The sequence below is a fragment of the Parasteatoda tepidariorum genome, chromosome X1 (genome assembly GCF_043381705.1).
Source record: "Parasteatoda tepidariorum isolate YZ-2023 chromosome X1, CAS_Ptep_4.0, whole genome shotgun sequence".
Taxonomy (NCBI): domain Eukaryota; kingdom Metazoa; phylum Arthropoda; class Arachnida; order Araneae; family Theridiidae; genus Parasteatoda; species Parasteatoda tepidariorum.
In genome coordinates, this window is record NC_092214.1 from 77,483,879 (window position 1) to 77,500,474 (window position 16,596).

Below are 16,596 nucleotides of genomic sequence, written 5' to 3' on the forward strand. Positions count from 1 at the left end.
TTTTTAGTAAATGTGTGGTAATACAAACTAGAATTTTGAAAACCAAAATTTCAGGTAATCCTTTACCATACAAACGAAAAATTTACCAAATTAGTTTATATATTTTTTGGTTTTATTTAGAAAATTTATTGTTTTTTGTTGTTACTAGCAATTTTATTACCATACAAGTATGGTAATTTTACCAGAATTTTTTTCCTGTATGCCATGAATGTTCAAAATTTTCAATAACACAAAAATTGTGTGAAAATTGTCAAAGAAATTCCATTTAATGTAGCAAAGAGACCAGATGATTCATTTGTGGAACATTTATTTCAAATATTTATTTCTTCCTTTAGGTTTGAGTATGCCTACAGTGCAGACGGATTTGCCAGATGATGAGGATGATGAAAAAACACCTTTAAATGATTGCAGGTAGTTATTTTTGAAAAGTTCTGAATTTCATGCAATTTGAGTTTTTTTTTTAAAAAATGCACTCACGTTCGTGGAAATTGTAACGCCATGAAGGTTTATGCAAATTGAACAAAATTTACATGAAATGTAAAGTGAGATAAAACATGAAAATGACTAGAATTACAAAGCTATCACGCATGTTTATTTGTACCACAATCAGTCATATGTAGAATATATTTCATTAATTTCTGATTCATAGTGTTGAAAATTTTTACAAACATTAGTGTAATTGTGGAAAAATGACCATTTAATGTTTAAATCAACAACTGGAGGGCAAACTTTTTATCTTGGACTAAACTTGAAATGCCTATCTTGGAAAATGGACATGGCAAGTTAAGATGCTTGCATATTATTTATACATTTGGATTCGTTTTTTAAACTATAACGATTTTTTTAATTTTCTTTTAGAACTGTATCACACTGTTAAAATTTTCAATGTATAGACAAATGCCACCATTTTGCTGTTGAGGAAAACTAAATGCCTTTTTAAGTAGAAAACGATTGTAATCGTGCAAAAATTAGATTAAATTGACAAAATTGGGAATTTAAGGAATTAGGGCGGATATGTTATTAAAAATAGGATTTTTATTTCAATGAAATGCTTGCGCATTGAATCTATAAATTTATTCGAATGCGCATGAAAATGTATCGTCAGTAAATAAGCAAAAACTTAAAAATTAAACTATAACAGTTACTACATGCACTGTAAAGGATTTTAGTTTACCTTAGCGCCAAAAATGGGGGCAACTATACACCAAAACTTTTTACAGTGTAGGAGCCAAATCAATTCATAATGCATGAATCACTTTGTTTATATAAGTTTTTATTTAACAGATTTTAAAAATCCACAGTTCTTAATACAAAATTCCACTGTTGCAGCAAATTAATAACACCGGTTACCATAATATAAGATACACTTTTTTTTTTTTTGTTTACGATACGAAGAAGTTATCCACAAAATATCGAAAAACTTAGGATTCTCATATAGACTTATTTCCATTAAAAATCTGTACTATAGTGTTTAAAAAATATATGAAAATATTGAATTTTTTTCCTTTTCCACTCCACTTTTTAATATGTGTAAGATCCGTGGGAACCCTGTTTTTAGATGTTTTCCGTGGGCAATATGTTCATAAAATCTAACTGAGAAGGCAACGATTTTTTCTAAGACTCCAAAGATGTTTAAATTTCACGATAGTTAACTTTCGAGCTTCAGAATAAATAATAAAAAATGAAGATCTTAAAAGATGCCAACACTGATTTGCTCTCAAATTTTTTTTCACTCAATGAGATTGCTAGAAAAGTTACGTTTGTCATCTAAGTCACCCTAATTCTAAGCTGAATTGATTTGAGGTTACAAATTTGGGTTCATTGCTCAACATTGAAAATAAGGCCTATTTTTGTGCTACGTAACACGCATTTTAACCTTTGGTCCATTTTTTTCAAACTCTTCTAAAACATGAGCAAATAAAAAATCTTTTAAATTTTCATTAGTTTCATGTGAAGTTGGAGTTTTGATCTAATGAATCACGTAAGAAACAGTTTGAACACAGCAACAATAAAATGTTCTATCTCATAAATATCTTATATCATACTGAATATTTTTTTCAAATAAATTATTCTATTTAGCTGCATGAATTCCAACAAAGCCAACATGAATTCCAACAAAAACTAATATTTCTAAAGTTTTTATTCATTTACAAGAAAATCACTAAGACGGAAGTTTAACAAATTTTTTGTAGCGTTTCCAATTGAAAAAAGGGAACATTTGCATACCTGCCAACTTTTACGCATTTGGCGTAAAATTTTATAGTAAAATGTATGGTTTCTAGGGTAAACTAACTAGTGAAGGAACACTTGAGCTTTGCTTGCCTTTTAAAAAATCATATTAATTTCAAAATTCGTAATTTTAGTTAAATGACAAAGTCAACATATTTGTTACTAATTGCAAATTATGTAAAAAATTGTAGAGGACTTACATAATATTGTTTTAAAGTTTTGGAGGTTCAAATAACAAGTAGTAAGAGGACCAAATGAAGAGACAGCTCTTACCAGTGAATGAACACCCAGTAAAGGAACACTTAATTTTGGTTATTTTTTAATGCTCTTTATGAATTTATAAGCCATACAAATACTTAAAAACAAGGCTATTCTTGAAATTATAGCATATAAATACTTGGAAAATGTAAGCTTTTTTTTATAATCATGAATTGAAAATTAAAGTGTCAACATATTAACGCATACTGTTCATTCACTGGGAAATCTATGACCAGTAAAGGAACATGCCTGTTCCCTCACTGGTTAAAAGTTGCTTTTCGTATTTTTAACATACTTTTGATGCGGAACATCACTAAAGGTACAAGAAAATTAAAGTATCTTTTATTTTCATTAACTTCGATAAAAAACCAGTAAAGGAACACTTGTTCCCTCACTGGTTTTTCATCGTTTGGTGATCCAGTGAATAAACATCCCCTTATCTCAGTACTTTATCATGCTATGATGCTTTAAAAAAATAAAACGTAACTTCAATAACTTTATTTTGAATTCTCTTTTTTCACAGTGAGAAAAATAAAACTATTGCATGCAATTAATTCCACTTCAAACATACAAATACAAACACTCACCTTATAATTTTTACAAAGAAGCAAGGTGTTGCAGAGATAATAACAAATTCAAAATTTTTTCCAGTTAAGTCTATTTAACCAGGTAATCCAAAACATTGCTAGATGACTTCCGATTGTTTGGCAGTAAGCTATTGTTACCAATATATCTAAAAAAAAAAAAACTTTCAAATTCTTATTTTTAATCAATATATATGAAATGTTACTTCACTGGGTAGTGTTCCTTCACTGGTTGGTTTACCCTATATATTCCTTGCATTTATAAACTTAATTTATAATCTTTTTGATCCACCACTATTTTTTAAAAAAAATGAAGCATATATAATAACGTGTAATACTGTTTTAGTAGTCCGCATAAGCTTGTTCAAAATACAGCGTATGTTTCTGACTAAAATTGTAATTTAAATTCCATTTTACTACCACTGGGGAAAATCATCCTCAAAAGGATTAAAAGTTGGCAGTTATGCATTTGACCTCAAAGAAATTATAGCTTTGTTTCCGCAATCTTTATTAGCATGAAACAAAGTGGAAATTATGAAGAAGGTAGTAACAATCATCAATTTTATAGTATTGATAATCAAAAATAAAGCTATTACCACGAAATGATCTTCAAATACAAAATTATCTATAAACTATATCTTTATTGAGCCGACTAGGTGGCCGAGTGATTAGCTTGCCTCTCTGCGGAGCCGATGGTTGCGGGTTCGAATCCCGCTCAGGGCATGGATGTTTCTCTCTCTCTGTGTTCTATGTCCTTTCTTCTGTGTGATTGTGTGAATGTAACCCACCCTATAAACGGGTTTGTGGTTGTATGACGTGGGCGACGCTACTCCACCGCCGTGGCTTAGCCGTAGGTGCTAGGTAACGATAAGAGAGAAGCAATTCTGGCATTGCTGAGGTCAATTGGAAATAGACCCAAGTGCCCGCCATTAACCAAAAGAAAAAAAAATATCTTTATTGAACATCTAAAAAAATTTTGTCTCGCATAACTTTAATCATGGTGCAGCAAGATGTAAAGTCATTATTTCAAATGCTCGATTAAAACTCCGACTTTAGCAAAGTTTTCATCGAAAACTAAGAAAATTTCAATATTGTATTTAAGTTAATGTTATTGTTAAATCATATATTTCTATTTATTCTTGGGCGCAAATTATTAAAAAATGAAACACCGACTTTTACCTAATAAAAAATGGTCGAATTTTCATGTACTAAAATGTAATTTTAATGGGTTGATTGGATAGTTTATATGCACAAATTAATTTGTGAAGACAATAATGTTAGGAAATCTGAATCTGACACAGTAAAAATGTTTGTTTGAATAAATATACTCATTTTTCAACGAATTTTTAATTTTGATTATCAAAATATGGGAATGAGAGTGGCAACAACCTGTAAAATATGATTTAGTTAAGAAAAGCGTTCGATATTTTGGGTCATTTAATGTTAATTTCACTTCATTCGTATTTCACCCTCTTGCATGTTATGTTCATTCTTTTCGGGATTGAGCTTCCGAGGTAGTAACGCTATGGCAATTGCTATGGCAGCCAAACATCCATTTTATGACTAAGGACGCAAATTTGATTGTGAAATTAAACCTTCTAACAGATACAAAAATATTGTTTTACTTTGTTAGAGCTTAAATACACCCTATTGCATAATTAGTATGTTACTTCACATGCTTTTTTATTTATACGTAGTAATGGCTAAGTTTAAATTAAATTTATAAATCAAGAAATAAACTAGAAATAGCATAAAATTTGCTACAACTTTAAATGCAAAAATGAAATCTTACGGAAAATCCGTATAAAATATCCAATCTGAAATGCAACTATAAATTTCTAAAGCATTTTTTTCCTCGCTTAAATATTAATTTACACCTCCAAATAGGTATTTTTTCATCCATTTTTGTCAAAATGTGTTTTTTTTAAAAATTATATAAGGGTGGCCATTATGAAACACCCTGCATACGTGTTTGAATTGTGGGTAAAAAAATTTTATTTTAAAATTTCAAAAAACCGAGATAAAATGTTGCAATCGTTCAAATGATACGCAATCGTGTCTTTTGGACTTGTCAACAAAAATATGCAAATCACAGACCCCTATCACTTTCAGATGTTTACGTTATATTTCAACGACATATAATTAGGAAATTCTTTCTCAACAACTGTACTAATTTGAGTCTATGTGGTTGTCTGCCAAATTAAAGGTAAAAAATGAAAAATCTGCATGCCCATGCACAGTGTGAAATTACGACCTCAAATGTTCACAACTTTTAATTACAAGATTTAACTTCTTATAAATAGCTACAAACCATTTCGTTAAATTCATTTACATAATTTTTTTTTAAATATAGCAAAATCATATTTCAAAACTTTTTTCTTTCTGGTTTGTCTTTGAACATGCTCTAGCTTGACAAATCTAAATGTAAAGATTGTCAATACACGTCAATAATTGTTTTTATATACAAACTTGTTTTGATGAACGTGTATTGTATATAAAAAAACATGTATTGTACGGAAAAAATAATTTTTAGTGATCTCGAGAGATTAAAAAAATTTTTTTTTTAATATTGAGTACAAATTTTTCTTCAATGAAGTGAAGTAAGAAAATTTTATTTGTTCTTTCACTATGCCCAATGGCAAAAAAGGAATCATGGGAGGCAATGAACCCAGGTGTCCAGCCAAACATCCATTTTATGACTAAGGACGCAAACTTGATTATGAATTTAAACCTTCTAACAGCTTAACACTTGACTGAAAGAATTCATTTTATGGAGAATATAATTTGATTTTAAAACTAATTTAATTATGAAGTTTTAAGGTCAATTAATAAGGAGAAATACTGCCAATAAAATCCTTTATATTTAAAAAATTTTAATATTATTTTGTTGGAAATAATTCATTTTATGAACTTTAATTCACATTTATGTGTCCTTAAAATATGGGTTATTTGTTTAGTTTAGTGAAATAGGATGTTTTTGCGATCGTACTCCTCATCTGATTCAGGAGTTTGTGGCCACACCTGCTTTTCACTGATAGCAGGATTTTGTTCAAGTTCATTGACTGACGCCTACTTTATCAAGTGGGTTGTTTAATCTCTTTTCTCTTACTGTTTCTTAAAATGATCAAAATTCTTAGTTTATTCTTACGAAACGTTTATTATATTGAACATATTGTCTACCAATCAATGATATGGTAGTATTTGTTTACAATGGCAGTTTTACTGCATTTTTAAATTCCAGGTACCGATGGAATTAAACACGCATATAAATGAGAGCATTGTTTAATTATGTATTTATGTTAACTTGCAATAATAATGTAATTTTTCAACAAAATAATGATAGTAGTAAATGAGTATTAATAGCTGGAAAATGTGAATGACCGAAGACTAGCGGTGGGTATAGTACACTCTAAAAATGTATGCAGATATTGAATGACCATAAACTACCCACTTGCACAGCTAAAATTATTTCACCAAAATAAATTGTAAAAATAATTAGCCTTAAGAAGTTTCTTTTTAAAGATAGGTGAAAAGTCTAATAAAACATTTAAAGAATTCTGCTTATTACATTATATTTTGATACATTAAAATACAATCAATAGTTCATTCTAAATTTTTATCAACACTTATTAACAAAGGTTACGAAATGCTTGTTACGATTCTACGCTTTCAGTAGATTGATGAATTTTTTTAAATGTTAATACAATAAGAGTATATGGTTATAAAGTTTTAGTGGATCATGCTAAGGTATTTGAAACTTCAAACTGAAGATTTAATGCGTCAAAATGCTATAATGTTGCTACCACTAAGAAAATTTTTTCTCAACAGCAGTACAAGTTGACCGCTATGCTATCATATTAACCATTATTATTTTAAGTGAAAGATTGAGTTATTAATATAATTGAAGTATCAAATTATAAAAAATATAATATAAACAGTATATTTATTACGAAAATCCTTTTTAAGAAAAGAAAGGAGGGAAATTGTGTAATTCACTCAAACCCTCAACGTTTGGCCACAAGCAAGTACAATACCACTCAAGCGACTGCACCATTTTTGAAGCGAATAGTTATTAGTATTTTCTGTTACATCTTACGCAGAATTTAAAGTTTTAAGGGATGGACACATATAAGGCATACTACCATATCTGCAAACAACTACGGATTGTCCGTAATATTTCATTTTTACATATAAAGTGGTTTTGAATCTTATAAATTTCTTTTTACTCCCTGGATTTATTAATTCAATGATTTTGACTACCACAAAATGCAAATAAATCTCATATCGCTCATGGGCTGCAATAGCGGTACAACTCAAAAAATCAAGTTTTGAGATAAGTAGGTTTAAAGTTTTCATTACTAAACAAAATGCATAAGAAATTCTTTAGTTTGCTTAAACGAAGATTACCATCAAGTTGAAATATGAGTTGTGCTAGTACTGCTGCTGAAAGAATGTGCATTTTCATATTTACGCCTGTTCTTAGTCCAAAACGCGTGTTTTTTTAGTTGTGCCACTATTGCAGCCCATGAGCGATATATAAGAGCAAGTTACAGAAACGAAAATAAGTGTAAGCCTTAACAATTGTGCAAAGCAAATTTTATCTGCAATTGCATTTCAATAAGTTTGCTACCATTTGAAGAAATACATCTTCGAAAAGAGTAAATTTTGGCAAATCTTTATACTACTGATATACGAAGTATGATATGCTAATAATCTTTTAATGCTTTTTTATGTTACATATATTATTAGTTGTTAGTTTATGTTCGGTTATGTTCTCCTAGTATGCTTGCATGGAGTGGTTGAGTGTTTGCACATTCCAGCGAATGATATATGTATCAAGTGCTGTTGCTGCTAAAAATTAAAACAAAAATCAACAAAAAAATCACCCGAATGATTTTTTCAAAACATGTTTTTCTCTGTTAAGCATAATGATTTGCAACTCTTAAGAAGCGAATGAATATGATAATTGCAATCTTTTCAATGTTAGTTGTAAGAGTGTATTAATTGCAATCGTAAGTGTGATTCCTCCCATTTATAAGGACCATTGTATGAAAAATATCTTTGATACAAAGTTCGGTACCTCGGTGATTTTTAGGTTTTAAGATCTAATTTTGTTCTCTTTTCAGTGGGCAAGATGTGAAAAATTGGGATGTTTTTGTTGTTACTCAACCAAAAGATGAAGATGAAACTGTAATATCCAAAGCTGTTGACATCACTTTGAAAGCTTTCAAACTTTTGATTTACTTGTTGACCTTTTGTGTAGTCCTTGGCTCTGCAGTTATTTCAAAAGGAACGCTTTTGTTTATGACATCGAATATAAAAGGAAACAAAAATCCACAAGTCTGTAAAAGAGGATTAGGTATGTGCCGTTATCAATTTCACTGGAAAAGTTTTTTTCTTCCTCAACCAATATATATATATAAATTAAAATTATACTTTTTTATGCATGCTTTATTTTTGTTAAATTTAGATTTCAAATTGTTAGTTTAAAAAAACGAATAAATAGCTGTTGATAATATAATGGGATAATGGGCATCTAATCTCCATGGCGCTTAAAAATCTAAGCAATCAACACATTTTCAAAATCCGTCTTTCTTTTCAACTCTGATTGCACCATTGTTTCTCCTGGGATCCGTCTTTTGGTCTTTGATTATTAATTTTGTTTAAAAATCAAAAGAGAAATAATTTTTGATAACCTTTTACTTTTTATTTCATTTAACAAGTCTTTCAAATTTTGAATTATATGGCACGCAAATTTTTACAAATTTAAAAATACGTCATTTTCAGTGACAAACATAAAGTTTAATGAAATTGGTAAGTGTAGTAATTTCTAGATTGGAATTGATTCCTCATTAAAAGTTAGTCAGTTTTTTTCTGGTCCATTTTCATTAAAAACGTTTAAAAGTGGACATACTTATTTGACCACTTTATTTTTAGATGAATCACAAATAATAATTGAAGATCAAAGGAGAAGAACAGTTTATGTCCATTTTTTATTCAGTCTTTTACATTTTGAGATTATTAAGTTTTGATGAATCAATAACGTGAAAAATCGGTTCTCCCCGAAAGTTGTTAGACAGTGGAGATGGGCTGCATTGTCCACACGTAGACAACATAGAAAAGTATAGTCAAAAAGGCGACGAGAATATTTGAGGAAATATTGATTAGAGAGGAATTTTGAGGAAAAAATGGTTCTTGTACAATTAAATTTTCAAATTTTATTTTGTTTTTAACATCAAAAATTGTAAACTTTGTTAAGAAGTTTTTAAGGGGTGTAACTAAATACTTGTGACACTCGCGTCACTTCAACTTTATTTTATAGCAGTCGTTAAACAGCCGACCCAATTTTAGGTTTACCACAACTGATGTTCAACTCCGTAGCCTTGTAATTTTGAACCCAATCCAGAAGACAAGGGAACTCCTGGATCAAGTATTGGGAGAAATTTATCTTCGTGGAGAACTTTTTGATGGAACTAACCCGCATTTGCGCTACATGGAGAGAAAAACCACGAAAAACTCCACGGTTAGCCAAGGGAACTCTTACCCATGATCCGTCTACCACTGAGGATATTTTATGTCAGCACTATGGTCGGTGCGAGCCCGGTGTGGAATTCGTATCGACCAGCCATCCCTGGCATTCGAAACCACCTCATTGGAATGTGAACGTTCTATCCCTGAGCCACTGCTTAGATGTCTTCAATTGTCTAAAGGCGCTATTTTCTATCTACTTTTAGAAATTTTGAAAAGCAGAAGTTAAAGTACAATTTTTCAAGCATGTACTCTTCCTTTGTCATGATACTGTAGTACCCACTATTTTTAAGACCCACATAATTAGAATCGTGTATTTAAGGAATCATTTTGTAGAATGTGTCTAAAGTTACGGATAAATTATGCTTTTAGGTTGAATGCTTAGAATGAAAATGTTTTTGCAATATACTCGAGTTGTTAGCATTTTGCTATAATTTCTTTAAATATACAGTTACCTGTAGTGTATTTGCATTTTTCCCTTCTTTATTGTATGATAATGCTTTATTTTTTAAGGACTGGATAGAGACAAAGATTACGAAGTATTTTTACCGGAGTTTGAAAGAATTCCTTGGATTTGGAGTCTTTTTCTTGCCTTGATTGTGCCAGAACTGTTTGCACTTTTTCGAAGTACAAGAATATGTGTTTTCAAGTCATACAAAAAACCAAAACTTTTTACCTTTATTTCTGTGAGTAAATTGAATTTTTATTACTTTTTATAAGTCTTGTCTAAAATTAATTTTTGTTTTTGCTTTTAGTTATTTATTGGAGAGACGCTTTACGCAGTTGGGCTTTCATTATTAGTATTTATAGTGTTACCAGATCTCGATGTCATCAAAGCAGCCATGTTGACGAACTGTGTTTGTTTTATTCCATCTGTACTTGGACTTCTATCCAGGCATTCTGGCGAAGCCAAGAGACCTGTAAAAGTAATTTTTGATATATTAGCAATACTAATTCAAGGAACTAGTTTCGTTTTATGGCCAATGACTGAAAAAACTCCCAGAGCTTGGTTGATACCTATATCAGTAACTTTAGTATCTGCTCGATGGTGGGAAAACTATGTGGATAAAAACTCCCCTTTTTCTTTTCTACGCAAGCTGAGCTCAATAAAGGAGGATTTAAGAAAAAGTCGTTATTTTATTTCTATATTTCTTTCCTTATGGAAAATGATAGTCATTTTTTGTGCCATGTTTGGATTTTTACATCTAACTATGGATGATGCTACCTTCATCTTTAGAGGATTTACTGCCAGTTTTAGAAGTCATCCCATAATGGTTCAACAATTGCGCCTTCCATTACAAGTTTTATCTGATATTCCTACAGCCAGTCCCCTGGATGAACAAGTTTTTTTAATGTCCTCTGCTCTAACACCAATTTATGTTGCTCTCATACAAGTAGCAGCCTCTCTTATGTGTTATGTATTTGGAAAATTTGCCTGTAAGATTTGCATTCAGGGATTTAGTTTTGCTTTTCCAATTAACTTAACTATACCTGTCTGCATATCTATGTTAATAGCTTCATGTGGAGTTCGGACGGAGGATGTGTGTTTTTTTGAGGCTGTTTTACCTAAATATTTATTTTGGACTTGCCCGCAAGGCAATTTCTTTCAAGACTTTGTATCCAGCCAATATGCTTGGATATGGCTTCTCTGGTTGCTTTCTCAAATATGGATTACTGTGCATATATGGACACCAAAATGTGAGCGTCTTGCCAGCACTGAGAAGTAAGTATTTTTATTTTTTAAGAAATTTTTATCAGGTTAATTTCGTTTAAAACACTAGCTGTCCTATCTTTTTATTTTTTATTATGCGTCAAATTTTGTTAGTTTTCTTACTTTGAGTGAGTTTTAGAATTGCCTCCTATATGTTCTAGTCTAGTTGCAATAATGGTCTGTGATGATTTATATTATTCAAATATGACCAACAAAGTTTTCAATGAGGAAATTTTACATATCTTGCCAACATATAACAGCCATTTAAGAATGATAGTGGTGACTTGTCTTAAAGGATACGGTTATTTTTGGAATTTTTTACTGTGAAATTTGCTTTGTTATAGAAAATGAGGTTCATGTTTTCGATTCAGTTTTCTCGTTAAAAGGATTAATTACTTAAAAGAATATAACACTAAATATAACATCAGATCTTGATAAAAAGATTTTATGATGCAGAATTAGTCATTTTTACTGAGGCCATTTGAACGGAAGTTATTCGTTCCATCTTCCAAAAATGTTTTATGACACATGAACAAAAATAGCTTTCGTTCATAGTGATTGTGGCGCAGCAAGTAAACATATGTAATTTTTGTTCTAAAGGTTCAAAACCGAGGGTTCATTTCATTTTCTTCAATGAATTAATTGCTTTTTTTAAGAAAAAATTGTTTAAATTTTTTTATTTTGCTAAAAATGTTTTTAAATGTTTTAATTTATGTATTTTTCATTATTAACTTTTATTACATTTTTTTTTTAAATCAGCCAATATTTTTTATTAAATACAATGAAAAATACATTGCATCATAGAGTAATTTATGACAGCGACAATAAAGTCTTTGTCATTTGCAAAAATCATTTGTTTAAAAAAATATAAGTAAAAGCATCTGTTCGTATCTGTTGTCTTTTAATGGCATAGTTTGATTTCTTCATTGATTCGACGTATTATTAATTTTATTTGAAAAATGCCTCAAGGTATTATTTTAAACTTAGTCCAAGGCCAAATTATTAGACGCACTGAAGATTCTATGCAAAATCTTAATTATCATGTAATACTATGCAGCTTTATTATTTTTGCACGACTGAAACCGGTTTGCACTTGTTTACGGTTGTGTATTGTTGTTAGCATTGTAATGCAATACGCTAAAAATAAATACAAATAGGAAGCATATAAAAAATCTCTTGGATAAAAACCCATTACATGTATGTTTAAATATAAAAGTATTGCATATAAACTCATGCAAAATATATAATTATTAAAACACTACAGTGCGTCTAATAATTTGATCTAATTATTATAATATACTAATATAATACCTTATATAATAAATATTCAATATTTAATTAATATATCGTCTAATTTATCCTATCGTCAAATTTATATTGTATATTATCAAATTTAACAGTTTAATATACAAACGTAAACAAGTGCAAACCGGTTTCAGTCACGTAAAAACAATAAAGCTGTATAATATCACTTGATAATTGAGATTTTACATCGAATCTTATAGTGCGTCTAATAATTTGGCCAAGGACTGTATAGTTTTTCCGGGCTAAACTTAATTTTCAATTCTTGACAGGTTAAACTATAAAGGAAATTCTTATTAAATACACTCTTGGTGCTTATTTCCGCCTATGGAGCACTGTGATGATGGCAATCGTTTTATTTCTATTACTCAGCGTGAAATTTTTATTTGGACTAACTTAGGGACCTTTCAAATGGTCCTAAAATAAATAACATTCGAGTTAATGTCACGAAATCTTAGTTTCTCTAAAAAGATTTGTTCATAGCAAAATTTTGTTTTATTTGGTGCCATTTCCACGCTGGATTAAAAAGATAAAAGGTTTTGTTTGTTCATGAATAAAAGAGAAACCAGCGAAAAAAAATCACAATATTGTACTGTATTAATAAGTTTCAAATACCAACAATGCACAATTATAATTAGTTCATAGTTTTTCATTTTAGCATTGAGATTATGTGTGTTTAGAAGATCGAAATATTTATGTTGCATTATATTATTTTATCGCAGTTAATTGCAGAAAATTATTTTTTAATTTAAATCAGCTTTGATTTCTGAAATACAGAGTTCACTACTATTCACGAATGAAATTAAGTACTATTTTCTATAAAACTCATATATTCTAAAATTCTTCTTACATAAAGGAGAGCTTTCTATAGGAAACTTAGGCTGAAAAATCATTCAATGTTTCCAGATACTGATCACGAGTTCCCAGAAAGTTTTTCCTCTTTCTTTTCTAATTTACTACACAGTTTAATCAGTTTAACAAGTGTACCTAATGTCGTTTGGCGAAGTATAATCATTTCTGGTTTGTGAACAAATAAACTTTACATTCAATTTCAGTGCAATCTGATGATTAAAGTATCATTAAAACATAAGCAATACTAAAATATACAGAATCATTCTTCCTACATTCTTAGATTATTTTCTGTCTTTCTATTTAAGAAATGAACCCCCCCCCCAAAAAAAAAAGGAAAAAAATCTAATTAATTTTTATACTACTTAAAGAAAACTTGACCAAAATGAGAATTTCAGAAATAAATTTGGGAACTTAAAATCCTGTATACTGCCGTGTAATAGAAAAACAGCGCAAGCAACAAAAAATTCAAAATTAAGATTTATATTTATTTGGCGTTTTTGTATGATAAGCTACTTATTGCAGAGTTTTTTTTTCTTCAAACATTTTATTTCATCAATTTTTTGAAATTCTATTTTAGCGTTCGTAGCATTAGCAATAGAAAGAAAATTGTTCTTAAGCCACCTTCCTCACAATTAAGAAGCACTTACGTTTTTTTTTAATTACACGGCAGTTTAAGTATTAATAATAAAAAAATTGCATTTTAGTTTACATGAAAAGCATATTACAAATACGTCTAATAATATGCAGGTTATTTGTAAATCCAATGTATTGCGGAGCGTTAATTGACCAATCAGTTGCCTTAAATCGGAGAAGAGACGATGAAGGAGAAATTAAGAGTGAGGTAAGAAATTTTTCAGACTGGCTTTGTTTCTACTTTATGTAAGAGAAATTTTATTCTTTTTAGAATTAGTTATAATGAGCTTTATAAATGGCATTAAATTTTACTCTCGTATTTTAAGCACTTTTGCTACGTCATTAGAATCTATTTTCGTTAACCCTTTGACTACTATATGCGTCCAGCGAAACCATCGGTGTGGCCTATGGGCTCATATGTGCGTCCCGCGCAAGCCCTCTATGTAGATAGATTATGCATTATAATATCTTAATACTCCGCAAAAAAAATCATTATTTAGTGAAAAAGTATTCAGTTCCCAGTGATTATTTTCATGCAAGCATTTTAAAAATGAGTTATTTTCATCCTAATTAGTATTAAAAAAATTCTCGACATGAGTCATCATTAAATACATTTTCAATTTTTTCAAGGCATTGTTATATCATAACAAAAATATTTAAACTTAAAATGAACACAAAAGAGAATCAATTATTTTGTCTAATTATTGTTTTATGTAAGGTGGAGTTAAAAATGTGTTTTCTCGCAAAACTGGTCGTGATTCAAAAATGTTTGGGAACCTATGGTATTTGGTATGACCACTCTCATGCGAACTTTTAATGCCATTTACGAGGTTGAACATCAGCCGAATCATGGGTTAGAGTCCCCTTGCAGTCAGACTAACCATGGGAGGTTTTCTTCATGTTACGCAAATGCGGGTTAGTTCCATCAGAAAGTCCTCCCCGAAGGCAAATTTCACCCAATACTTGATCTAAGAGTTCCCTTGTCTTCTGGATTGGATTCAAAATTACATGGTAATGGAGTTGAACATTGGTAGCAGTGAACCCAATATTTTGGGTCGGTTGTTCAATGACGGTTATGAAATAAAATTAAAAAAAATAAATATGAGCAATTCAGCCGTTTCGGAGTTTTAATTTCATAGAATTCCATATTGTATTTTCTAGGAGCTGGATTTAGAAGGTAACAACGAAGAAAACGATATATCTCAATATTACGAAACCATTTCAATTCAAACTGAAACATCTAGTGATCCTGCAGGTAAAAATGTTCGAAACTCTGATCATATTACTAGGATTTACGCATGTGCAACGATGTGGCATGAAACAACTGAAGAAATGTTGCAAATGTTAAAATCAGTGTTAAGGTAAACGTGTTATAATTGTTTTTATTATTATGTAGCGAGTGTCCTGAAAAATATATTAAATTATATTGATTTACAGAATGGATGAAGATCAATGTGCTAGAAGAAATGCCCAAAAGTACCTCAGAATTGTGGATCCAGATTACTATGAATTTGAAGGTCTTTTTTTTTATTAATTTAGTTTCGAATGTTTGACGAATTAATTTTTTAGTATAACATTTATTTTACCCTGCAATCACGAATAACTAAAAAAACTTGCATAATTTATTGAGATATTTGAGTTCTGTTGCATATTTTTGATATTATTAAATTTACTTTCCTGGAAATTACTTGAATGTTGCAAGATTTTTCCAGCTTCAACGTTGTTATATAATTATTTCGAAACAGTTCATCCAAAATTGTCAAACATTTCTGTGTTATAGAAATGACGAAATAATATTCTATGCGGGAAATAAATTAATTTCTAAGTTTTATCTAGCAGTGCAAAAGGCAATTAAAATATTTTCGTTACTGTATAGTATCACAAGAAGTTCTTTCAATCGTCTTTACAAACGATTTTTTATTTCGTTTTTGAGTCTCTGACTCGGATTCTGTTAATTTGGGCACAAATTCTAGTCTTTGTTTAAAAGTTTTTTTTGCTGTGCCTTTCTTCTAATTTTAAGATTTTAAAGACTGCTCCGATAGATATCGTAAGAAGGATTTTTAATAAAATTTATATATTTTCTGTTTTGCTTCTTTTGAAGGGTATTTAGAAACAAATAAAATGCGTGTTGAAACGTACAGGGTGTTTATAAATTCTCGGACCCATTTTGATGTTTAATAACTCATAAAATAATGAAGATATAAACAAACTTATGGCATTTATTGATGGAATAACTCATATATTTTCCTTTTCAGGTTTGAATATCTTTACTTTTGTAAATATTGTCTGCTTATTAATTGCATTTTTCTCTCTTTTGTTTTTGGCAACTATTGCAATGTTATGTTTACTTTTGATGTGTTTGTTCTATGTAGTACTTTTCTATGTGATGTTTTATTCGAGCGGATATTAAGGAGAATGCATACACCACAAGAGAAAGCACAGATTTTATGGTGGTTCATAGAAATGAAATCGATAGTGCAAGCACAGAGAAATTGCAGA

The 16,596-nt window shown here is 29.9% G+C and overlaps 1 protein-coding gene across 2 annotated transcripts in view; it reads left to right on the plus strand.

Annotated features, from left to right (window-relative positions):
* The window catches only part of LOC107443595 (chitin synthase chs-2), an 84,886-nt gene that overhangs the window by 38,080 nt on the left and 30,210 nt on the right, over window positions 1-16,596 (plus strand). For both annotated transcript variants that reach the window (XM_043053560.2, XM_043053559.2), the window contains exons 2-8: window positions 336-411; window positions 8,198-8,430; window positions 10,113-10,285; window positions 10,355-11,322; window positions 14,212-14,305; window positions 15,259-15,458; window positions 15,535-15,614. In XM_043053560.2, coding sequence (XP_042909494.1) covers window positions 344-411; window positions 8,198-8,430; window positions 10,113-10,285; window positions 10,355-11,322; window positions 14,212-14,305; window positions 15,259-15,458; window positions 15,535-15,614 — 1,816 coding nt within the window. In that variant the 5' untranslated portion in view covers window positions 336-343. The remainder of the gene's footprint in view (window positions 1-335; window positions 412-8,197; window positions 8,431-10,112; window positions 10,286-10,354; window positions 11,323-14,211; window positions 14,306-15,258; window positions 15,459-15,534; window positions 15,615-16,596) is intronic.